This window comes from Lathamus discolor, chromosome Z, assembly GCF_037157495.1.
Source record: "Lathamus discolor isolate bLatDis1 chromosome Z, bLatDis1.hap1, whole genome shotgun sequence".
NCBI lineage: Eukaryota > Metazoa > Chordata > Aves > Psittaciformes > Psittacidae > Lathamus > Lathamus discolor.
The window spans coordinates 110,620,101-110,646,841 of record NC_088909.1 but is presented as its reverse complement, the minus strand read 5'-3'; the positions used below and the strand labels follow the sequence as shown (position 1 = coordinate 110,646,841).

The 26,741-nt window shown below is 42.0% G+C and overlaps 1 protein-coding gene across 2 annotated transcripts in view; it reads right to left on the bottom strand.

Moving 5' to 3' along the window:
* Window positions 1-507: 507 nt before the first annotated feature.
* The window catches only part of ME2 (malic enzyme 2), a 40,057-nt gene continuing 13,823 nt past the window's right edge, over window positions 508-26,741 (bottom strand). The window contains exons 3-16 of one of the 2 annotated variants that reach the window (XM_065662540.1): window positions 23,016-23,149; window positions 21,523-21,672; window positions 18,420-18,495; window positions 17,540-17,701; window positions 16,942-17,045; window positions 16,483-16,592; window positions 16,280-16,377; window positions 13,418-13,531; window positions 13,210-13,324; window positions 11,926-12,068; window positions 8,463-8,565; window positions 7,745-7,815; window positions 6,866-6,964; window positions 508-6,516 (exon numbers count right to left, since the gene is read on the bottom strand). In XM_065662540.1, the coding sequence (XP_065518612.1) occupies window positions 6,367-6,516; window positions 6,866-6,964; window positions 7,745-7,815; window positions 8,463-8,565; window positions 11,926-12,068; window positions 13,210-13,324; window positions 13,418-13,531; window positions 16,280-16,377; window positions 16,483-16,592; window positions 16,942-17,045; window positions 17,540-17,701; window positions 18,420-18,495; window positions 21,523-21,672; window positions 23,016-23,149 (1,629 nt within the window). In that variant the 3' untranslated portion in view covers window positions 508-6,366. The remainder of the gene's footprint in view (window positions 6,517-6,865; window positions 6,965-7,744; window positions 7,816-8,462; window positions 8,566-11,925; window positions 12,069-13,209; window positions 13,325-13,417; window positions 13,532-16,279; window positions 16,378-16,482; window positions 16,593-16,941; window positions 17,046-17,539; window positions 17,702-18,419; window positions 18,496-21,522; window positions 21,673-23,015; window positions 23,150-26,741) is intronic. The other variant, XM_065662541.1, reaches the window with a different exon arrangement.

Sequence of the window (26,741 nt, the reverse complement as noted above, 5' to 3'; positions counted from 1 at the left end):
CATCCTCGTGGCCTCCTCTGGACTTGTTCCAACAGTTCCATGTCCTTTTTAAATTGAATTGTTAATGAAAGCAATACTAATATGCATGATCCTATCCAGTCCATGCACACCTGGCATTAATGCCTCTAAAATCATTCTGTTCCAAGAGCTACCTGGAAGCATACTTGATGAATTCCATGATTCACTGAATCCCAGACTGGTTTGTGTTGGAAGGGACCTTAAAGCTCCTCCAGCTCCAACCCCTGCCCCAGGCAGGGACCCCTTCCACTGGAGCAGCTTGCTCCAAGCCCCTGTGTCCAACCTGGCCTTGAGCACTGCCAGGGATGGGGCAGCCACAGCTTCTCTGGGCACCCTGTGCCAGCACCTCAGGACCAGTGTCCAAAAGAGGATACGTTTGGAGGTGATGTTTTGTGTAGTGAGGGTATGTTGGGCTCTGTAGGACTCTTGAGGTTACCCCTGTTTGGTGCCTCAAAGGAAAGAGGGTGAAGCACAAAGAAGACAAACCCATTTTGAAGATGGGTACCAAAGGTTTATTAGGATGTGGTGCGGATACTGTGATAAGATTGCTCCAACATCTGTGCAGTTTCACTGATGGCTTTTCCAAATGACCTGGACAGTAACAACAGTATGCTTGCTAGGTTTCAGTAGTGGACTTGGCAGTGACTGGTGAATGGTTGGACTCAATTATATTACAAGTGTTTTCCAACCGAAACAGTACTTTAAGCCCCTTTACAAGGGCTTTCTTTGACAGTGCGGTAAAACAACCAAATGTTCAAAAAAGCTGTTTTGTAATAAAAACTGGAATTGCATTACCTTCAGCTTAACTACCTGTTTTGTTGGCTGATCAGGCCAGGATGGATGGGGCTTGGAATAACGTGGTCTACTGGAAGGTGTCCCTGCCCGTGGTTGGAACTGGATGAGTTTTAGGATCCCTTCCAACCCAAACCAGCCTGAGATTCTATGATCATTTGCAAGGGGCAAAAGGGGGGGGGAGGGGGGGGGAATAAACCAAACCATCAGTAATCATGTACCAATTCCATACAGATTAAGTGCTATTTTCACAGAATAAATAATATCAAATATAAGCAAAGGGAATGCATTTTACTAAGAAAATAGAAGACCAGAACACACATTTCAATAGAGTTACAATATTATAAAGGAAGAAAAATCCCCAACCTCTTTACATTTAAATACAATTTTAGTTTCAGCTGAGCAATGACCCTCCCAGGTAAAGCCAAGCCTGGACAGATGAGGCTAGAACTGTTCTCACAAGCATTCCAGTAGACTTACATTTATTTTTGTAAGGTGGATATGCTCAAAATAAAAATAAATGTGGATTATTTTGACATTTATTGACAAACTGGCCATCTTACTATGTTTGTGTATTCCTAATAGTATTTTTATTTCCATTAGGAAGGAGCTACTTAAAGGATGGGTGAGTCAGAGTCAAAGACAGTTGGAGAGTTAAGTGCAATCCAGCGCCAACATTGTGTGCAGGGAATACAAACGCACACCACAGGTTTCTGCACTGCACGCACAACGTCTGATGTGAGGCAGCTTTTTACATGAGCCACGGTCCACTGTGCCAGCAGGTTCCGGATTAATCCCCATGAACATTTTCCCCCGGAGCAGGCATGAGTAAGCTGCGTCATCATGGAGTGCTGCAGTACGGGAAGCAATGGTAGGAAGCAGAGGTCTAAAGCTGGATTTTCCTTGCTGTTCACCCAGAACATCTGAAGGCTTCCCGATACCACGGTAATGATTTTTTTAGAAGCAGGTAAGTAGGTCAGTGTAGATCCATACAGAATTAGATGTTCCTTCAACAATGATAACTGAATTATGTTTCCCAAATTCATCAGCCATTTGGGTACAATTCGAGCTCTGCTCTAGATTTTCTCCTTGCTCCAGTATTCAATGTAACACCAGTCCCCGCCTGTTACATATGGCTGTTACAAAACACCACAGCAGTATGCATGCCCTTAAAAAGAGTTCAAAAACAACAGTGGTTTTCTTAGATTCGGGAATAGCATTTATGGCTGAGACAGAATGTGAATCCAAACTTGTAGTCCGATCTGAGAGGCTCACGGATACCGTTATTTGAATGACAGAGGTGCTCAAACCTGCACCTTTGAAGTCAAGATGACCCGGAGCAAATGGAAGATGACAACTTGGATTTAGTTAGGCCCAGAGTCAGCTGAACTAAGATTCACAGTTGTAGTTGTACATCAGTAATCCCCGTTCTCCTACAGGAGTAGTCACCAAATAGGGCTGCTAGTGAAAAACTAAAAGGAGTATCACTTATATTTGCAGTTACTACCAGAGGAGTGTGACAAGAGTTACTTTACCTTCTCCCACAAAATAGCGTGCTGGAAAGAACAGTACAGAGAAGACACGCACATACCACAGGAAACCTGTTAAACACCAATCTGCAGGTACAGTGTGGCTTTGTTTTAAGATTGGAAAACAGACACAACATCATGAAACATCACTATTCACAAACATAACTGAGAATTTATGCAACAGTCACATTTGGGGTTTAAAATCTATCAGACACTGCATTTTAACAATCTTCCTCTACATGTCAGTTGTGGGCATGTGCTTCAGGAACATACAAATCATCGTGGTATCTTTGAACAAGAATATGGGTATTTTATTAAAAAAGGCTGCACTCCCTTAGCTTTCTTCTTCTCTAGATGCTTCTATACATTGCTGCCACAAGGCTCAGCCCTCTCCTGTTGATTTTAAGGAAGCAAGTCCTGAAAAAGACCAAGCTACTGACCTCAGCGGGAGTTTCTGATCCTCTCAAAGTGTTCTGTACAACCAGAGCAGTATCCTCACAGAAGAGACAGGAAATACAGACTTCTGTATCACTTGGAGGGGGAAGTCCCTTTGTGAGGAGCTAGCACACTAGTCATCCTTTAGGCAATATATTTTTTTAACTTATGGTATGTAACATTAGAAAATGCATCCTGGTGACAATATTTTCCCTTTGCATACTGCATAAGAGTTTTCTGTATAGATAAAGATCAGTAAATGCTTTTGAATAAGCCATAAAACAGAAAAAATCAAGTAATACATGAAAATGGTACTGTGATTCCTTACTAAACGGCAAGAGTAGAAGTTGTAATTAATTGAAAGATTAACTGGATCTGAAGAATACTCAAAACTGAAAAAAAAAGTATCTATGTATTTTATATAAAGAAAAAATAACCTGTAAAAGATGACAGGGAGAGTGAAATGCACTTGAACATTTGCGAGCTGATATGTTACTTGTTGCTAAGGGAAAACAGCAGTACACTATAGGTAAAATTCCACCACGTCTTTGTTGCAAGAACCTGATTAAACTATGTCCACAAGTGAGGATGCACAGATGAGGTCTAACTGGTACCAGTTAGCCGCAGTAACTTGGACGGGTTAAAGAGGGACAGTCTACTCTAGAGCTCCAAAACGTGCAGATCAGGGCAGGGCTAGATGCCTGGAGCCTCAGAGCCAGCTAAAGGCTGTTTTTTTCCTCACCTGTGCAGTGGTATTTCCAGAAAATTTATGCAGGAACATTTGTACTTGGGAAGATCCCACTGACAGCCAGTTCTGAACAATCCCTCTTGGCATCTGCTTGAAGACAGCAGGGAGCCTGTGCCAGGAAGGGAAAGGACTGCACTGCTCAAAACAGGCATCTTCCCTTAGCTCGGTAGCAGCCCCTGCCAGTTTCAAGTGCAGGAGCTCCCCCTGGGAACAGAATTCGCTCTTGCTCAAAGCAAAGACTCCTGTTGGACACAGGTATTGCTATTTTTGCAAGCAGGAGGTTTTCACAGGTACTACCAGTGCCCACTGTTCATGGGCTGTGACTGCACTTCTTGCCTGAAAAAAATGATCAGACTGAAGAGATGGATGCACATCTTTATTTTGTAAGACAAGAGTTATGTTTACGGACTGACTGCCCTTACTCTGTAATCATTCCCAGCCAGGACACAAGATCAGTGCATGGGACATTTTTGTTACTTGTCTTATCTGATCAGTATGTGGGCAGATGTGGGGAAGTGTGCATTCCCAAAGTACTTGAATCTAATGATGTAGAACTCCACCGGCACTACAACAGGCTTCAGCTAGAGCTGAATTTTCAGGAGGCAAAAATAATTTGTACACTAAATAAATAATTTTTCAGTAAGATCACAGATTTAAATACAATAAAAACCAGGCACAGCAAAAACAGATGGGGAAAAAAGCATCCTCTGTAAAAACATCCCATGTGTGTGTTGGTCTTTTTGTCTATATGCTTAAGTATACAAGTTGCAAACCACGTACGTCGCCCAATTTGGCAATGCAGCATTTCAAGCCCCACCAGACAGCACTTTACCAGTTTGAATACACAGTCATTTCTCCACATCACTATTTTCTGTTTATGTAATCAGTCTTCTTTCCTCACTTAGGTAAAGCCTTCCCAAAGTTTATTCTTTTTATTTAATACATGGAGAAAATTTTAAATTCAAAGACTAAGCAGTAAGTGACAGAGCCTATGTCTAAGGGGGTAATAGAGATTATTTTCCTTGTTCTGTTTCAGGCCTACTCTGTGGAGACTGCATTTTCCAATATAAATGAAGCTATGAGAGACGTCCTTGCCATGACTAAATCCTGAACAAGCTTTATTTCATCACTACTACATTGGAATCTGGCTTCAAGTTTGCCACTATCGCCTTGTTATGTCTAATTATTCAGTTTTGGCTTTTTTCTGTTTTTCCTAATGCCTTGATGCAGCAAACAATGGAACAACACATTAACTTTTTTGTTCCTAATATACCACTGTTATAGTTACAGAGATTAGATTAGGAGAAGTCACAGACCAAAACTACCGGTGTGTGTCTGTGCCTGCTAACATGAAGTGATGGAGGGCACTCCGACCTCGTATAAACAAACCAGAAAGGAATACATTCTGGCATCTGCAGCAAATGTGCAGTACTGCTTATTTCAAGGAAAAATTCAACTTGCATTTTGTGTTCACACAAAAAAATCCCCTGACAAACCCGTAAATGGAGTGAGGAAGATGAAGTGATCAACTTGGAGCTTCGAAGCATGAGGTCTTTTGAGTCCAGTATTCAAACTGAATCAAATATACCAGACTGAGACCACAGGAAACATTCAGACTTGTGTATATATGTGCGTCAATAACTGCCTGTAACATTTTCTGTTCTAGCTTCCTCAGCTGCCTGTGGGGCATTTCTTTGACATGACAACTGAGTCCACTTAGGAGTTTTTGAGTCTACAATGTCATAGAAACATCACACACAAGTCTTTGTGAGAAATGGGTATGCAAGGGAAAGAATGATTAAACTTAGAAGAAACAGAACCTTGAAAAATTAACAAGTGAAACAAAAACCCTTCGGTACATCACCTTGGAGTCTGCTGCAGGAAATCTCCTTGTAAAATCTCTAAAATATTTTGGTTAGTTACCTCAGATCCTGCCCTTTACATGATAAAGTCTACTATGCAACAGTATAGCTTTGTTTTTAAAATATGTTAAGCAATTAATATTATTTTGGGGCTTTCTGAGCATAATTTTAACTGTTTCACATTTTTCCTGATTCATACATTTCACACAATGATGAAAACATGAAACACAAACATTGCTGCAGAGTCCACATCTCCAACCATGCAGCTCCTCAGAGCACACTCAAAGAAACAGAGGAGCCAACGCCACAAGCAAGACTGGATATGGCAAACTTTAAACATCAGACAAACCAGAAACCCCATTATAGAATCACAGATAGGTTTGGGTTGGAAAGGACCTTAAGATCACAAAGTTCCAAACCCCTGCCATCACCCTAGACCACATTGCCCAAGGCTCTCTCCAACCTAGCCTTGAAAAAAATTAGACTGTTAATTTTGTTTTAAGCTACTTTTTTTTGTTTGACAAATGCTCTCTGGTGATGTCACAGATAATGCAGTGTGACAACACGAGGACAATTAGAAGACTGATTATTTAAAGCAGAAATAAATCATTCTGGAAATTGGCAGTGATGAGAGAGCTATAGTTCATCATCAAACACATGTTTCTAAAACATCATTAATGGAATTTTTAGTGTGGTGCTGGCTTTAAGCTAGAAATGCAGTGTCATTAAATTAATTCTGGAGAGCTCTCTCATTCCTGTGACAGATGTCATCATCCATACAGTTTATCAGGTACTTGGGAGAGTGGGGAGAAATCTATGTCAAGTGAAAAACAGCACAGAAGGGGGGGGGGGGAAGAAAAAAAAGACAACAAAATGAGTGAAAATAAATTACAGGACTCAAAGATCATTATTTAAATCAGACCAAAAAGGGGATCCCTGCAGAGAAGAAGATACTGCCTAAGGAGTGTGATCTTCTGATGCATCAGTGAACCTTAGATTCAGGCCAGTCATACACATCTGGCATGAAGGACTCGTATTCGTAGGACCAAACCTTTGATCGAATGTAACTGTTCTTGTCTGCAGGTTCAGGGTAATGGAAAGCCATGTTGTTTGCGTACAAAAATTCCATAACCTGGAAAGTTAAATCACCATGTGGTTTGTGCCTTTTATTACATTCGCATAGCATCCAGTGCTTCCACTGCAATATGCTTAGAACTCACAAACTGGATAAAGACAAACACCAAAGGGATCTGAAAACTTAATTTCAGAAATCAAAGGAGGATAACTTTGGCTCACCATCACTGCCATACTGAAGCACCCAACAAATTTAGGCATTTTAAAGCATCTCTTATTAAAGGCATAAAGAGCTGGGTATTTTGTGCCCCAGCACCTAGTGTTCGAGGGTCATAGTGTGCAATTCAGCAGCTTAATGGACACATAAAACACTTTTAGTACAGTCCACTTTTATGCTTCATACTCACCTTGACAGCAATATAAATAGAAACTTCCCTGATATTAGACAGTGGAGGATAGAGTCTTCCCTGTGCAAGTTCTTCATCAGTCAACTGTTCCGACAATGCCTGGGTTAGAAAAACAAACAAATCCTTAGAGCAGCTCCAGTGCCTAAAGGGGCTGCAGGAAAGCTGGAGAGGGGCTTTGGACAAGGGCCTGTAGGGACAGGCCAAGGGGAGTGGCTTTAACCTGCCCAAGGGGAGACTGAGATGAGCTCTTAGGCAGAAGCTCTTCCCTGTGAGGGTGCTGAGGCGCTGGCACAGGGTGCCCAGAGAAGCTGTGGCTGCCCCATCCCTGGCAGTGCTCAAGGCCAGCTTGGACACAGGGGCTTGGAGCAAGCTGCTCCAGTGGAAGGGGTCCCTGCCTGTGGCAGGGGTTGGAGCTGGGTGAGCTTTAAGGTCCCTTCCAACACAAACCAGCCTGGGATTCTATTTACTGCTTCCCAAATAGGATCAAGAACATGCTAAAACACCTGAGAGAACAAGTTCCAGTGTTCTTACTACTAAAGTGCTCCCAAAGCACTAGAAAAACACAGTCAAAAAATCTCAAAATTCTCAAAGGTCAACTGAGGCCTGCTGCCAGACATACAAGGTGGGGAGGCACTGTACACATGGACAGATTTCCTATTTGAGTGTTTAGTTTCTGGATGAAAAAAATAAAAACTGCAGTGAAAGCTGACACTTTCCACACTTTTGTCTGATCAAAATCCTTTTTTTCCCACTGGGGAGGGCTAAACCAAGCAGAAATCAAACGGGAAACCTGAGAGTTTCAGCAAGACTGGCGAAATTGCCCATCGTGCCATCCACCATCACGTCAGAAGCCCCAGCCTACGCTGTTCCCACACTTACCTTAGCAGCTTCTAGGAAAACCTTATCACTAATATGTCGAACACTGCTGAGGATCACAGCAAGAGCCACACCTACAGTGAAATTATTGCCAATTAGGACACATCACTTTAAAACAGCAGCCTGCTGCTGAGAGCTGACAGTCATCTAGAATGTGGGGGGTTTTATTAATCTACCCATAGCTTTCTACATACATTCACAAAACTCTCAGCATGTGTGCTAGTCATTTACCCTAATAGGTAGCTTTCAGCAAGGAGCTACAGATTAGCAGCTCAGGAAGGATAGGGAGAGAAATATCCCCAGTGCTTCTTTTGTACTCTCACTTGTGCAGAGGTTAACTTCAAGGGGAGCATATTAACACCTATTTTGTGCCCCCCCTGCCTCCCCCACAAATAAGCAGAAGAACCCACAATGCAGCAGCTTTCAAAGCCTTTAATAACATCCTTCTGTTTTCTTAGAAACAATCAGTTGGGTGAGCTCACTGTGTGCATGTTTGCATGTGTAGCTAAACATGCCTAACATCCATCCTTAACTGATTTTCTTTCATTGATTCCGCTGATTAAATTCTCAGCTTTAAAGCAATTAAAGCATTTAAATGCTGGTAACGCCTCACGCTGCTTCACAAACAGTGCCTAGTGTAGCAAGGGAACCCAGGAAGAGGTACTAATAGCCTACAGATTAAATGATTTTTAAGTAGATTTTTAACAATTTTATTTATTACCTGGAAAAATATAAGCATTGTTTCCTTGGCCTGGTTTGAAGCTTCTTCCATCTTTCAGAGTCACCAGCTCAAAGGGACTGCCACTGGCAAACAAGCAACGACCCTGTTAAACAGAGGAATGATCACAGTCAGGCGACTTCTAAAGAACCAGGAGTATGGAGTCATTAAGAAATGCAGGGACACCAGAGTCCTGCAGCTCCCAGCTTTAGGACTGAGTCAGGAAGGCACTTGACCATACAGCAAAATGGCAAATGGCCCTTCTGAATGCAACTGGATTCAAGGACACACTTAAATCCCTTGCTGACTGTTTCTAGATGACAACCACCAAACCCACTCTTTCCAGTAGGGCCTGGAAGAGATACAAGAATCAGTAAGCACTGCATGTTTCTGAAGAAACACTACAGCAAACATCTGGAAAGTGAGAGGCAAGCACACACATTGAATTGTGCTGCTTTCTAAGGAACTGGAGCAATCTATTTGTTTTATCATTCATAGTTCTTTAAGACAGCAATGTTCAGAGGAACTCCTCACAGACAAAATAAAGTATTTGTGTATTAATTGTTATTATAACCATAACCATGATTGGAACCCACCAACGCAGGGACTGCATAAAGACAGCTGAAAACAGCTACTTCCAAAAGGAGATTGAGTAAAAGTACAGTAACAAAAGGGCACTTGTTTAGTGACGGGTGGGAGGGTGAAAGGGGGAGTGCTGTATCATACTTGCTGAGAGCTCTGAGAGGGGTGAATAATGCAGTTTGCTTACCCTTCCTTTGAAAAGGATTTTAATCAGCATGAAACATTAAAGCAAATCCAGAGCTTGGAGTGTGAAATACACCCTCCAGATAAATGACCCTTTCCTCAGGCAATAAACTCCCTATAAGCAAAAAATATCTACTTTCTTTTGAGTAACAGATTTAATAGCATTACTTTAAAATGCTCAAGGCTCCTCAGGACCACTACATTTGAAAACAAACCACCAAAGAGGCTAAAGTCTCGGGAGCTACGTTTGAATGTTAGGGCATACCCATGACAATAGCCTTTTGTGTAGGGAGCAAAACGTATGGATGCATTTGAGACAGGACCAAAGGACAATGAATATTAAAGCACAACAAAAGCCCACACAATACACAGTGGCAAAGGGCGCTAAAGCATCCTCGGGCTGTTACAGGTGCCACCTAGTGGAAAAAGAGTAAGGAATAGAAGGCTAGTGATGATACTTTCCTTACTGAGCTCCTACCTAAGATTTCACACCAGGATTAGGCTATTCCCGAGGCCAGAAGACACATGGGGCTGACAGCTCTGATCCCTAATTGCTTGACAACCTTTGTTACTTAAAACATTACGCTCTAAGGGCAAACGAGGGGTAAACTGAGTACATTTCAGAGAACTAAGACGCATTCTGAAAACAAACATTAGATGTGGAGAAAGAGCCAGAAACATTACAAAATTTATGGAACAAAATTAGACCCATTCATTTACTGGCCAGGACTATTTAATAATCCAAATAACCCATGTCTATAAACAATAACTTATAGAAAATACTGAATAAAAGGACATACAGATTCAATACAGGAGAAAACCGAAGTTCCTCTCTCCATTTGGCACAAACACTTCAAATAGCACTATGCTCACACAGCTACTTCAGTGAAGGCCTGTTACCACACCTTAATCCTACCAGCACAGTCTAATCTTGCTTCTGCATCTGATAACAACTGCCCCGAGGTCTGACTTGTGGGACTCGTCACACAGCCACAGGGAACAAGTGAGCCTCTTCCCTTAAAACATCTATTGCTCTGTTGATGCTCCATAAAAAGTGCAAGGAAAAATTAGGCTGATTCTCCCTCTTATAGTGCTGCTGGCCTCCTTCAGCCATCGGAGATGACAGTGGGTTTCACATTTATTTATGCCAACGAAAGGCTCTGCTGTGTAACGAACACTTGTTTACTTTTTATCCAAGATACTGGAATTTAATTTTGCATACTGAAACACTGCCCAAATCACTATTCTGACTAATGCAAAGTATCTGAGACATATTAAACCATCTTCATTTAAAACCATTTTCATTTATTATTAAAAGCTTTTGCCCAGAGGCTGTTATTCCTGGCAAGGCCTCACTCTGGACCTGCAAATCTCTGTTAATAAGAGCTCCCTTCAAGCTGACAGGCCCAGTAACAAAGAAAACCTGGGTGCCAACTGGACATAATGGAATGATACCCTTCCCAGAGTTAAGCTAACATCCCTGAGGCTGTAATGCTGTAAAATGAACCACACTGAAAGTGGAAGGAAGGAGTCTGTAGTTCTGCATTAAGAAACAAGGAAAGATATCCACCCATTCATTTTCATGTATGAGTCACTTGGTTTGGGACTGTATTAAGAAAAAAAAAAGTTAAAAAAGAAGTCTTTTCATGAGTCCCACCCCTGAAGCCTGCAGGCAGGCCCTGTGGACAGGGAGAGATTGCAGTGAGCTGGAGCTACGATGTAGAGGAAAAGCATTAACAATCAGTTCACAGTGTCAGAGAGTGCTCTATCTGCCTCATGCTCCCTTGGCCCCACCTCTGCCCTCAAGCTTTCTTCAGAGACAATTAGTTTCATATAAAAGGTAGTGCAGAAGGATAAAAGATAGAGATCCAGAGGTGCTGGTGATAGTGTTACTGAAAAACACCCAAAACCCCCAACCCCCACAAACACCCCAGAGTGTAATGGCTTGGAGGTAATGGTGCAGAATGAGATGTATCTGTTCTTGGTTCACTCATTTCAGTGTTTGGTGGTGTCAGTGTATGAGACACAGACTTTGTGAGAGGGATTCACGAGGACAGAGGGCTACCACTGACTCCTGCACAGGAAGCAAAGTCTTCATGGGTCATAGTTAATGATACGAGTTCTGACTTGCAGACATCAGGAAATGACCGAATACAAAGCAGAATTCCTGAACTGATGCAAGGACATTACCTGCTTTAAGGATTTTATTCAACCATTACATTTTGCAGGTCTCCCCTAGTCTCTATTACAGTATTAAGATCATACAATCACAGACTGGTGTGAGTTGGAAGGAACCCTAAAACTCATCCAGTTTCATCCCCATGCCATACGCAGGGATGCCCTCCATTAGACCAGGTTGCTCCAAGCCCCATCTTTAAAACCCAAAATAATTAAAAAGCATGGTGGGAAACAGTTAATTGAGTAAAGCTATGAAACAGCACCTACTAGTTATTCTTTTAAAAAGTAATAACAAAGATTTGGGCTATTTTAAGCTTTTAAACAAAATGTCATTATTTAAAAATCAAGACTTCTTTCCACATCACCTCCATTTACTTTTTGCCAGAAGACAGGAAAGATCTGAATTATTATGTCAGTAACTCCAAATAATAAAAAAATAAATTGAGTTCTTGTATTCTCACAGTCAGTAAACAGTTTCATCACTAATGTTGCCAATAGGTCAACATTTCTGTACGTTACATACCTCTGTTAATGTATATGCTTCCTCTGCTGTGCATTCAGATTTCACTGTGGGGTTACTTAGTGCAAATATTATTGGTCGCTCATTGATAGAGGCCATTGCTTTGATCACATCCTGAGAGAAGAGCCGCCCAGCTCCTGCAACTCCTGGAATAAATGGAAACACATAAAAATAGAATCAGTACTTGTCTGCCTCAGGGCAGGTGGCAGTGACTGTAGATTAAGTTCTTATCAACCCTGAAGTCTCCCACTCAGAGCAAAGCATCGCGGGCTTTTCTAGCAGCAGGAGAAGGAAACCAGGCACTGCTCTGTTTCTGGATGCTTAAAATTCTCATTTTCACAGGAACATCTAATTAATGTGTTCCAAAAGCCTATTTTACATAATTTTTTTGTATTAATATGTACAAAGAACACTTATCGCTGCCCTGTGGGAACTGCAGATTCTTCACAGATGATTCATCCTAGCTGGGTGTTAACTGTGCAATGCACATTCCCTTCATGCTGGTATTTCTCACCACACCCAAACACATAGGTGCAAACACATAAAAACACAGTGTACATGTACACTGGCTATAGACTTCAGGGAAGCTACTCAGCTAAGAAACTGCAACATTCCAAATAAATCACATGCAAAGGAAATTGCAGAGTTGCATTAGGAAATACCTGTAATCCCACCTGACCTCTGCAGACAGCCACAGTTATAAATCAATACCTACATATGTCAGTAACATAACAGGTATAGGTGACCTGCAGTATGAAACAAGCTCCTTCAAGCCATGCTGCTGTCAGATTCTGGCCAGCGAAGCTAATCAGGCAGGGAAGGTCAGAAAAATATAATTACTCAAGAAACTCCTGCAAAGCAGAAAACGTTGTGTTTGCGACTGTTGTCACCTTATTGATGATGTAGGGGATGTGTCTGGGGAAAAAAATGGTTGTATTTTTGCCTTCCTCTTAGTCCCTTTCATTACAATTTCAGTTCATTATGGCCATGCAGTCCCTGAGAACATGCTCAGTCTTCTAAAGAAGTCTAACACAAGGTGGGCAAGGACGAGAGGAAACTTAACACGGACACAAGATGCAGAAGGAGCACCACAACTGAATGAAGGATGCACTGGGAGCTAACCTGCAGCTCAGTGTATTTTCAAGCAGAAAACTGACCTCACATTTTCATCTTACACCAGCGGAAATGCAGATAACTGTCACCAACCTCCTTGGAGCCACATCTGTGAATCAAATGCAGCAAATAACTGAATGATGGAGCCACAGGATCAAAAATAATCTTACTTACCAATGATAGCTGAAGGCCGAAGTACATTCACTGCCTCCACAAATGTCTTTGGTATCTGCTCTGGAACCTGATGCGTAAATGGTTCTTGATTAGCATCAACCTTTTGTTCTCGGCCCTGTAGATAAAAGGTTGATTATTTTTGTGAGGAAGACACAGAAAGCATCTGGCCATCTGTACTGTGGTATTTCAAGGCATGGTGCACCCTTACCTGAACCAGTAAACCATATTTGTCAAACATCCATATTCTCCTATAGGCTTCCTCAGTAGAAACACCACTTTCCATCATAGCCATAACAATGAGGTTTGCAATTCCCAGTGCAGCCTTAGGGATAAAAGGACCTGGATTTTTAGCAATTCACAAAAAAGGTTTCTCATCACAAATCACAACCATCCCCCCCCAGTGCAAGATCTCCACAAAACTCATTTAATAAGCCAGTTCTGAAACACAAGTGATGCTTCCCTAGAGGGGGACAGACTACTGGCATCAACAGTGTCATGTTTTCAAGAGAGAGGCAGCATTTCTGGGTGTTGTGCCCCCATGTCTGTACCAGTTCAGCAGCCAGTATAAAGCAGCCCAACCAAACAGTAACAACAATTTCACAGAATCACAGAATCCCAAGGGTTGGAAGGGACCTAAAAAGATCATCTAGTCCAACCCCCCTGCAAGAGCAGGGTATCCTACAGTACATCACAGAGGAACTTGTCCAGGCGGGCCTTGAATATCTCCAGTGTAGGAGACTCCACAACCCCCCTGGGCAACCTGTTCCAGTGCTCTGTCACTCTTACAGTAAAGAAGTTCTTCCTGATGTTAACGTGGAACTTCCTATGCTCCAGTTTACACCCATTGCCCCTTGTCCTATCACTGGGTATCACTGAAAAAAGCCTAGCTCCATCATCCTGACACCTACCCTTCACATATTTGTAAACATTGATGAGGTCACCCCTCAGTCTCCTCTTTTGCAAGCTAAAGAGACCCAGCTCCCTCAGCCTCTCCTCATAAGGGAGATGTTCCACTCCCTTAATCATCTTTGTGGCTCTGCGCTGGACTCCTTCAAGCAATTCCCTGTCCTTCTTGAACAGAGGGGCCCAGAACTGGACGCAATATTCCAGATGCGGCCTCACCAAGGCTGAGTAGAGGGGGAGGAGAACCTCTCTTGACCTACTAACCACTCCCTTTCTAATGCACCCTAAGATGCCATTTGCCTTCTTGGCCACAAGAGCACATTGCTGGCTCATGGTCATCCTCCTATCCACCAGGACCCCCAGGTCCCTTTCCCCTTCACTACTTTCCAGCAGGTCAACCCCCAACCTGTACTGGTACATGGGGTTGTTCTTCCCCAGATGCAAGACTCTACACTTGCCCTTGTTAAATTTCATCAAGTTTCTCCCCGCCCAACTCTCCAGCCTGTCCAGGTCACGCTGAATGGCAGCACAGTCCTCTGGTGTGTCAGCCACTCCTCCCAGTTTTGTGTCATCAGCAAACTTGCTGAGGGTGCACTCAGTTCCCTCATCCAGGTCATTGATGAAAATATTAAACAGCACCGGTCCCAGCACCGACCCCTGAGGAACTCCACTAGTCACAGACCTCCAGCTAGATTCTGCGCCATTGACCACAACTCTCTGCCTTCTTCCTTTCAACCAGTTCTCGATCCACCTCACTACTTGATCGTCAAGCCCACACTTCCTTAGCTTATCTATGAGGATGCTGTGGGAGACAGTATCAAATGCCTTACTGAAATCAAGAAAAACTACATCTACCGCTCTACCATCATCCCTCCACCTAGTCACTTCCTCATAGAAGGCTATAAGGTTGGTCATACATGACTTCCCCCTCATAAAACCATGTTGGCTGTTCTTAATGACCCCCTCATCCTTGATATGCCTAGTGATGGAGTCAAGAATAAGTTGTTCCATCATCTTTCCAGGGATGGAGGTAAGGCTGACCGGTCTATAATTACCCGGGTCCTCCTTCTTGCCCTTCTTATAGATTGGTGTGACCTTTGCCATCCGCCAATCCTCAGGCACCTCGCCCGTTTCCCACGACTTACCAAAGATGATGGAAAGTGGCCTAGCAATGACCTCCGCCAGCTCCCTCAGCACCCGTGGGTGCATTCCATCCGGACCCATCGATTTACAGATGTCCAGTTTGCATAGCTGATCCCTAACCCAATCCTCATCTACCAAAGCAAACTCCTCCTTTGCCCTGACTCCTTCTGGGGCTATAGAAATCCGGGGCCCTCGGGGAGAGTCTGCAGGAGTAAAGACAGAGGCAAAGAAGGCATTCAGCACCTCTGCCTTCTTTATATCCTCTGTCTCCAGCCCTCCTGTCAAGAAACCATAGCAGAGTGTTTTGTGCCCAGCTGCTTTCCAATCCTGTCTTTTCTCCTGCTGCCCGTGATAAAGGCCTTGCTGACAGAGGACACAAAGTAGGTGCTGGCAGTGCTTCCCTCCACATCCCTTCTCTTGGCTCACTGCACACGCTGCTATATCTGGCAGCAGAAATAAGGTAGAGGGAAGTGCAGAGCAGGGCAACAACACAACATTGGCCAGTTACTGCAATCATAACCTTCCCTGGTTGGTTGGGAGAAATTTTTGGCTAATTAAGTTATTTTGCCAGCACCATACAAGCAATTTCACTGATATACCAAGAAGCATGGTGCTGGTCCTGACACGGCTGCCCCAGTAAACTTGCTGCGAACAGCCACTGATTCAACTTGCTAAGGAAACCACCACGTACATCTCTCAAATGCTACAAAAATTAACAAGATGCTCTTTCCCTCTCTCTTACTAATTATAATTTTATGGCACATTCCCCTTCAACTACACACAAGTCACTGATGCTTTTTCAGGTCCATGTAAGAAAGTGAAAAACTCGAGTCTTGTAAATGTTAAACACCTTTCAAATAGTCAACTTTCAGCAGGTAGTCCCTTCTGTTAACGTATTTCAGCTGACCTCACATAAAAAGTCCTGCAACGGAGTTCAGAGAATATGAATTTCCATTGAGTCCTACAGAACCAGAAAATAGACAGTTAAATCTCTTGTTGCTCTAGAGCCCTTAAGAGAACTCACCTCTCCTGCCCCAAGGAACAGCACTTTCTGCTCTGCAAGTGGTTTACCCGTGGCTTTTTGTGCTGCCAGCAGTCCTGCCAAAGCCACTGAAGCTGTGCCTGTGAAAGCAGTACAAATCTAAGGTGAGCCGAACAGATTTCTGTGGTAGATTATGGCTTCAGGCAAAATTTCTGCATACACATTAAGGAACATAAAGGGTGTACCTTGAATATCGTCATTGAAGGTACAATATTTCTCTCTATATTTTCTTAAAAACCGAAAAGCATTGTGGTTTCCAAAGTCTTCAAACTGGATAAGTGTGTTCTGGCCATACCTACAGAATGCGGCAAATATTCCTATCACCAGACACATCAAGAAATACAATCCTTTTAAAACAAATCCTGCACATAATCTATTATCTTTGGAAAGAGATTGTCCTCTGGCCTTTCACTGTTTGAAACAGTTCCATCTCTGTTCTATGTGTACTTAAGAGATAACTACAAGCAGCATGTTCCAGGTCACAGAGATAAATCACTACAGGGCAGATATACAGCCATGCCTCTTGACTTCTAGTCCTATTCTTATTCCCTAAATGACTGTTCCAAGGACTGTGTCTGGGGTGGGGGGGTGGTTTCTGCCAGGACTTTTGGCCATATTACATGCAAGAATATTCAGTGTCATACCTGTCTGTAATGGCTTCCATAAATTCATCAATTAGGTCGTCATAGACCTGAGAGCGATCCCTTTTTTGGTATAGTCCCATATAAAATGGGTCTTTTAAGAGTGTCTGAAAAAGAATAAATCAGACAGTAGCAGGATGAATCACTTCCTCAATATCCACTTTCGAGAGTTCACAGTAACACATTTCACCCCAAAGATATTGCATTTATATAGCCACTGTAACTGCCTCCAGTCTGTATCAATGTTCAGTAATTTCAGCTGGCACTTTAGATTGGTGATGGCTGTTTTTAAAATGGAACAAATCAATACTGTGAACAATAAATTGCTTTAATAAATCTGATTCACATTTCCAGCTTCTTAAAGTCAGGTCAGCCCGATCATCTGTTTTACAGTGTTGCAGCATTCAGATTACTTCCAAATGCAACATTTCACTGACAAATTAATTGGTATTTTTCAGTCACTTTTATTTATAACGTATTCCAAATAATTTACCCTTACATAAAATATTTGGTTTTATCTTTAACAAAAGTGCTCAAATAAATACCTTCTCTTACAGGACTAAGGGATAACTTAGGGCAGGTAAAGTGCAGTGAAACTCACTGTATTATCAGTTCCAACGTCGATGCACACAGGCAAGCATTTATCTGGATGTATTCCTGCACAGGCTGTATACAAACACAGTTTTCCTACTGGAATTCCCATTCCATACACACCTAGATCTCCGAGACCTAATATTCTTTCTCCATCAGTTACAACAACAGCCTGAAAACAAAAGGAGGTGAAATTATATACGATCACTGAAATTCATAAAGTTTAGAGCAATACCAGCAAAAATTCAGGTATGCTTGCACAATCAAGAAATAGATTACAAGGAATATTTTACTTGAGGCAATAAAGCTTAATGTTAGAATCTGCTATGCTTTTTCTTTGCCAAAACCCACTGAGTGGGAAGAATCCAAGCTGCTGTATGGAACTGCAGCTTGTAACTTGGCTTTATTATTTCCATTTGTAAATAATCCAGACATCAAAAAATTTCTGTAACTATTGTTCACTTCATCTCCTCATGGTTCTTGACTCAACTGGACCATAGAGGACCTAATGGCAAAATGTGGGCCTCTAAACTACCACTTCTCTGTCCTAATCTGAGGACAAGACCACTTCTGCTGCTGCTATGTAAAAGAGTAAGGAAGACATAGAGGTGCATCCCCCAACACCTCCCCAAAAGGTGGAATAAAGAAGTGAAGCAAAACATTTGGCAAGTCTAGTTCTCATCATCACCATTTACTCAAACCACAGACCTCATATTTAGGATAAAACACTGTTCTTCAAGGTACACTTCATTAGCTGCACTTTGCCATCATTGTCAAACAGCCAAGGATGTATTGTTCAGTATTTACAATTCCATCAAAAGGTGACAAATCTTAAGAAGCTCAACTGAGATTAAATAACAACTAGGAAAAATATTAAGCAGTGTTAGTACCTTAACGTCATTCTCTGGCCAGTTGTTCACAATTGACCGTATATGGCCTCTGTCTGAGATAGAAATAAATAATCCTCTGAAAGAAAAAAAAAAACAAAAACACCAGAAATAATTTATAGGTAACAGTTAGAAATTTCACCTTGCTTTATAAAGCTCAATGTCAAACAGAAGAGATTGCTTAAAATCAAAAGCGTAGTCAGGCATATATCACTCAAAGGACAATTTCTAACACAGAAGTCTGTACTTTGACACTCTTAAAATAAGAGCACAGAGAAAACAATTTTCCTGATGCTACCTGGATTTTACACTACTACAGATAATCACCTTTAATACCCCTCGAGGGCAAAATACCTCTGGTATTAGCATCAGACAGGACAGGGTCTACACTCCCCTCTAAGGATATGAGAAGGGAACATGGTCCTAAGCCTGGCTTTACCTTAGTGAATCTCCATCCATGGCATTACAAAAGGTTAGGGGAGGGAAAAGAAAGGGACAACAAAGACAGGGACTGAGCATAGTCTTCTGCAAGACCAGAAGAACAGTGCTTCCCCCTGCTGACTGTTCATCGGGGGTAACAGAGCTGAGAAAAAGCAGCAGAAAGAAGAGATGAAGAGAAGCATCTGTATTTCTTCTGCTTGAGCAACCCCTCTGTTTTTAGGAGGAAAGGGGGCATGAAAGGCTCAGCAGAGGTGGAAAGAGATAAATCACAAACACTTGGAAAGTGCTAGTTCTCAAAAAGAAGTGGGGGGGGGGACTTCCTGAATTCCAAACCATACTGCTCCTTCTTATACAGACAACTTCTTGATTGGCACAAGTTTCAAACTGGTCTATAATACATAGAGAGATGTGGAAGAGGAAAGGAAGAAAGTAAGAACTAAGGGGTGCATCTTCCACATCCCCTGTCCCAGATCAGCAGCAAACCCATGAGTTTCTTACTGTCTTTACCACAGCAGCTGCACTACACAGCCGAGTCCTCATGGCAGTGAAGGATTAGCCCTTCCTCCACACAGCACTAAAGCCTGCAAGCTTTCTAGAGGACTCCAGAAATATACCTGGAATTGCAGTGAGAGTGCCATGGAAATGAGCTGATACAACTGCCAGTCTGAACTGATTGCCTTAACACAGAGCTAAATAACCTGAAAAGTTGTTTTGAAGTCACTGCTGAACCCAACCTGATGCCAGCCAAGCGTATTTACTGTGCCAGAGTAACTGAAAGCTGACTCCTAGTGGCACAGCTTTAATACGGGGACTGTCTGCATTGAACAGTCTATTGAGCCACCACGAGCCAAGCCTCTCCCTTTCTGCTTTGCCAACATCCTTCCAACTGCTTGCTGGCTTCTGCTCCCGCACCCAAGACGTCTGCTGTGTGCTCTGCAACATCATGAGATGTCTCCAGCCCTGCGACCCTTTGCCACCAGCAGAAACATAGAATCCCAAACTGGTTTGGGATGAAAGGAGCTTAAAGCTCATCCAATTCCAACCCCTGCCACGGGCAGGGAGACCTTCCACTGGAGCAGCTTGCTCCAAGCCCCTGTGCCCAACCCAGCCTTGAACACTGCCAGGGGTGGGGCAGCCACAGCTTCTCTGGGCACCCTGTGCCAGCGTCTCAGCACCCTCACAGGGAAGAGCTTCTGCCTAAGAGCTCATCTTAGTCTCCCCTCTGGCAGGTTAAAGCCATTCCCCTTGGCCTGTCCAGGCCTCTGAAGACGTTAGTGACAGCTCTGAGCTGCCATTAGCCTGTGACTCCTCCAGCAAAACTGCTGTATGGGTGTGCATGCCCTTGTGTTTCTGTCCCTGTGCAAGGTTGCACAGCTGAATATATCTCCAATGAATCTACTTGAAGTTACCCTTTCTGAACAGAGGGTGAGAGTGGATGACCTCCAGAAATCCCTTTAAGTCTGCATTTCCCTTCAAATGCTCTGTCCTGGTATAGATCCTCAGACTCACATGTGATTTTGAGAGCTGGAGAAAGCCACAGCACTCTCCTTGGAATTAAGGAGCTCTATGGCATTGCCATGTGCTCCCCCATTTAATCCGTTACTTGGCAAGCTACCATTTTTGAAAAGCCAAAAGCTTGGTATTGTCACAGTTGCTTCTGTAGTAGTGCCACCAGATATCACCAACTGTTGCAACGACCCTTCTCCAGTGCATACACGTCATACAGCCATGGCAGACAAATACAGCCCACACTGTGGCAGCATGCTCCTGCTTAAGCCACAGGCACCAATGGGGGTTGTGGTGGCTGCTGCATCCAGCTTACTCTGGTCTTTGGTGGTCAAATGCTGCCAGGAACACTGATCCAGACCTCTTGCTGGTACATAGCCATGACTACCAGTCAGTCATCTCACTCTATAAGCAGTGGGCAGCTCGGAGCCTGTGGAGTTCTCCTGCACAGCAGCAGGCTGCACTTCAGGATCTTCCCTTGCACAGGAGTACCTCTCAATGTTACTCCTTGAGCTTGAGAGATTCCTTGCCACAACAGATCCTCAATAAGTGATTAACAGCATGCTAAACTTTGAAGAAGTAAGGAATATAAAGGATTAATTGCACATATATAATCCTGTGGGCATAAACTGATGACCAAGTGTAGGATGGATCCAGCTGTACCTAGACTTCTCTCTGACGAGTTTAGAAAGTAAGGGGGTCCTTTCTTAATCTTATGACTCAACAGGAGGATCTCCCTGACAGTTCTCTCTGACCCTGTCCTCTATATAGTAAATAATCAAGTGTACCTTGCATTGAATCTTGTTAAACCACTGTTTGCATTTACCATTGAACTTTGTCATATCAATAAAATATATTGTTGTTTCTTTCTTAACGAGTGAAGTGCATGACTGCATCCATGGCAGTGGATGGAAGTGGGTTGAAGCCCTGCACTTGTGGTATTTATGCGACACATTACCACTTCCATTTTCAAATGTTCTTTTTCTGATATAACCCAGGTCTTGAGATACTATTTAGTGAACATTTACTGCCTGAATTGGCACAAGTCCTGCATACCTGAATTCCAATGAAAATGACATAAAACATTTCCCACACCTCAGGCAACTATTGAGACAAACTGGCATTAAAAGTAGCAGCAGTATGTATCTGTTGTTCTTACTTTGGTCTCCTGAAGATGTGGCCATACTGGGAGCAGGCAAGGCCCACTGTTGGAGTGTATACAATTGGCATTAACCGCTCAATATCATCTTGTAATACCCTATAGAATAATTTTTCATTTCTCTCTTGGATTCCCATTATATAGATATACCTGAAATTAAGAAAAAGAGGAAAAAAAAAGTCACTTACTGTTTCACACTTATGCTTATTTAAAACAATGTAAAAAACGTCAAAGCATAAAACAGGTTTGCTCTGTATTTTTTCTGCATGAAGTTACTGCTTCCACTCAAGACTCTTGAGTACTAAACGCAAGCTGGAAAAGAGAGAGCAGCAGAACTGAAAAGCTGAAACAAGAACACTGGATATGACATACCATACATGTAAACATGCACTGTGATAAAAGACAACCCATGGATTCATTACAGGATGCAGCTGGGAATCTCATTACTGTTAAAGAAATACCAGTGAAAGAATTTTTCATCCAAAAAAAGTAAGGTCCTGACAGTAAGGTCTTGTTAATCTTGATATTAACACAGTTGTAAAACAGATTAACTACTAACAAAAGTTCATTCTGAAGGATTTACCCAGGTGTGCCAACTAAACCTGCATTTTTGCAAATTCACCTACCAACCTACCACATACTCATTCACATTCAGTCTTGCTGACCCAACTACATAAAGATAATGAATTAGTGATTCATCTTAGGCTACAGCCACTTTGCCAATACAGATGATACATATTATATGTTTCAGAACAGCAAGTGACATGAGTGTATTTGAAAATCACCTTTGGTTTTCATGAGAAATAGTTTTGTTGTGGCCCAGTAAGCCTCAAATCATGCTAGTTCTCCTCACACTGGTAGGAGACTGGATATTTTTACATGCAGATATACACAGGCATATATATAAAAACAGTAACAGGATGCTAAAACTGTTATTTAAAAAAACACACTATATTTCTTCACCAAACTAGTGTGCTAAATAGAAAAATAATATAAAAAATTACACATTATGAGTTTCAAAATTCTGACCCTGTAATTCCTTTCTAGCAGTAACTAGATAAACACTGGTTTTCATTCCTAATTATCGAACCCTCAGTTTACCTTCATGCTCACATACTTTTCTAGCATGTGCTAGCTGTCCCCTCCTCTCCCCCAACAGTTCTGTGCTCTTAACAACCTGCCACCCAAAACTTAGATGTTACAGAAACACACAGAACATATTACAGCAAGGTTTGCAGCTTTGTTACTGGCTAACTTGTGCACATTCTTGTTATCTTACGACTATGGAATACAAGAAAGAAGTTCCCAACCTCATTTAGCCGCATGATGAATACATGGTCAACGAAACCAGTTTTCTGTGCAAAAGTGAAAATAACCCCCAACAACTGAAAGACCCAGAAGAGGCACTGAAACCATGTTTAGTTATCCCCATGCGATATTTTACAGCAATTTCCATTTACTTGCATGACAAAACAAGGCCAGAGAGTGCTTACTTTTCCAAGGGATCAGTCATTTTTGCCAAATTCTTATGAAAGCGTAAGGCTTGAATGTCTTGTGTCTCTATTTTAGGAGGTAGAAGTCCTTGCAGACCAAGCATTTGTCGTTCATGTAATGTGAAGGCCATACCCTGAAAACAAGAGAGGTGAGAAATAATTAGTGGTTCTTCTAGCATTTCTACTTATAATCTGCCATTTCCAACTACCCACTGCATTCTTTCGTCATGGCAGAAGCCACAGCAGGCATGGTTTGGATGTATTTGCTTGGGTTCTCCTCATCTTATGTGTGTATCCCTTCTGACCACAGCTGTTGCACATCTCTGAGACCTCATGCCTTTTGCCAGACTGCATTTTCCTCTGTGAAACTGAAGAACAACTAAAAGATCCTACTGCAGACAGACCAAGGCTTACAAATAAAATAACAGCTGCTTTTTTAATCTTTTCATAGGAACATAAGGTTGATCAAGAACATATGCTTCAGACCCAGCATGGTCCCTGCAGCTACAGACAGTGACATTTAGTCCACAGAGGCTCATCTGCATTGCTCCATTTGCTTCAGTAATCCAGCCAGATCCCAAAGTTACTGAATTGCCCCAGTGCTTCTATTGAGATCATAATTAAACCTCACTTCTTTCTTTTTACTTAGGTCTAGAAGTAATTTATTGGTTTCCAGCTGTAGTTTTCTTCTACCAAAAAGCCTCATCTGTTAACAGATTAAACTTCGGAAGAGTTAAACTTGTATAATATCACACCATTTCCATTCTTCACTGTTTCAAGGTGGATGAAGACTTTAATTTATTGTTATTTAAAGACTAATTAAAATGATTTAACAATAACATTCAATAAAACTGGCTTTTCACTCAGTACACAAAACAGCCTGCTGTGAGCTACCTGCCAGTAGAGACTGGTAGGCACTTTACAAGCAGTTCACTCCACGGTGTAACTTTGTAAGGCGTTGACCAATCCCAGTCTGGATTCACAGACAATCTGTCTCGAACTGCTGACTCCATTTTGCACAACAACTGACCATGCTCTGATTTTGCCACTTCCAAACTGTAAACTTTCCTCATTTCAGTTCATCCAACTGGGTCAGTGCAGCAAATGGCTAAATAAATATTTGCGAAGAGGGGAGCTGAAAAAGCAGGAAAGCGTTTTGTTGTGCCAAGACCGTGCATCCATCTGCGAGCAAAAGCAGAATCTGAAAGGGAGGGGTTCTGGTAGCTGCAGTGTTTTCAAAGAGATGGGAACAAGACGCAGCAGTTCTGCTCCCAAACCACACTTCCTTTGTTTACTACAGCACACAGATTAAAAACCAACAGCACATTCTCTTAACATTTCCCCACACTGGAAGCTGATGCTTACTGCCAAGTAAAAAAAAAAAAAAAAAAAGAAAAGAAAAGTTTATAAAAGCTCTCTAAAGTTTGTTTTAAGCCTTGTAAGTACACCCCAAATTTTTCCTGAAATCAGAGGAAAAAAATAATCACCAAAAGAATTCGGTATTTTCTCACTTTAGAAAAAAAGGCAAATTCAGACTAGAAAATACATATACTTGCACCTCTGTTTATGTTTGAATAGACTTTCAGAGGTATTTGTAGAAAGTATGCCCATTAACAAAAAATCCCTAAATTAGCATCTACACTTGGTGTAATTCAGCACACTTGAATGGATTATAACTAATAGAACTACTCCTTAGGAAAAAACATTATTAAATATTAATGTTTTTACATAATTTTTCTCTTTGCTTAATATCCACTGTTTTTGATTCAAACTTGAATCAAGTGATTCAAGCACTCCACCTTCTTTTCTGTACTAATTCTATACTATGTTCAAAAGTAATATAATATTTGAAGAGTTAGCAAGAAAAAAATAGAACAAAGTGTTTTACAAAAAAACAATTGCAAATACTTTCTTGCTAAAAAATATCTAATCCTAAAGTAGATCAATGCTTTGTATTTCTGATAAAATAATTTATATATATAATGTATATATAAAATACATATATATACACATCTGGGGAAGAACAACCCCATGTACCAGTACAGGTTGGGGGGTGACCTGCTGGAAAGTAGTGAAGGGGAAAGGGACCTGGGGGTCCTGGTGGATAGGAGGATGACCATGAGCCAGCAATGGGCTCTTGTGGCCAAGAAGGCAAATGGCATCTTAGGGTGCATTAGAAAGGGAGTGGTTAGTAGGGCAAGAGAGGTTCTCCTCCCCCTCTACTCAGCCTTGGTGAGGCCGCATCTGGAATACTGCGTCCAGTTCTGGGCCCCTCTGTTCAAGAAGGACAGGGAATTGCTTGAAGGAGTCCAGCGCAGAGCCACAAAGATGATTAAGGGAGTGGAACATCTCCCTTATGAGGAGAGGCTGAGGGAGCTGGGTCTCTTTAGCTTGCAAAAGAGGAGACTGAGGGGTGACCTCATCAATGTTTACAAATATGTGAAGGGTAGGTGTCAGGATGATGGAGCTAGGCTTTTTTCAGTGATATCCAGTGATAGGACAAGGGGCAATGGGTGTAAACTGGAACATAGGAAGTTCCACGTTAACATCAGGAAGAACTTCTTTACTGTAAGAGTGACAGAGCACTGGAACAGGTTGCCCAGGGGGGTTGTGGAGTCTCCTACACTGGAGATATTCAAGGCCCGCCTGGACAAGTTCCTGTGTGATGTACTGTAGGTTACCCTGCTCTTGTGGGGGGGCTGGACTAGATGATCTTTTTAGGTCCCTTCCAACCCTTGGGATTCTGTGATTCTGTGATTCTGTGATACACAACTGAATGTGTAATTATTCCATACAATAGATTTAACATTAAATACTGGACTCAGTTTATCCTTTTTGTACTCTCTGCAAGTCATCTGCAAACCACTGGTTTCTTTCCTCATGTAATTGTTATTCTCAAGTATTCTTCCAGCATTATCTCTAAATAAATTTCAGATGAGGCTTGCTCCTGAACTTTTTTAACCTTGCTGCTGGTCTTTTGCTGGCTGTAACAGTCACTTTAGCTATCTGATACTCTTTTTCTGGAAACTGAATTGAAGAATCCAGAATTTCCACTGAGAACACAACAATGCAAGCAGCACTGGCATGAGGAAAAAAACCACAAGTACACACTGAATGCTGGATTTTATATCCTATACTGCAAAGGATTTACTTAGTTTCACTTCTGCATACGGAAACATTAAATACTGAAACATTATCTGGGAACACAAATGCATCTTTCAAAGTTGCATGGAAGAGAACCATGCAAAAGTGTCCCAGCTATCCTCCCTTTTTCCTTAACTACCCCCTAATTTGTCACCCTGAGAAGTTCAGGTCTTTCTAAAACAGCTTCTAAACACAAACTGTACTTGCAGTGGAAGTGATGTAGAACACAAAGCTGAGTACAGCTGGTAAACATCTGTAATACTGTTACTTTAGCCATTACAAAACCAAAAACGATGCCAAAAGACTTACAATATTAAGAAGGGGAAAAGAAAACAAGTCGCTTTTCAGAAAATAGATAAACACTGGCCAGTAAAGCCACTAATGTCACTAGCATGTCAAAGGCCAGAATTCCTTCAGTGCTACCATACTGGCCACACTGACATTTTACTCTAAACTAGCTGAAATATGTCACTAGCAAAACCTATGTCCTCCCCATCAGAAACTCTCAAGTCCCTTAGAAATAAAGCCTACCTAATTTCAAATTCCCGCTATTAGCATGACTCTGGGATGTGGCTTTTCCTT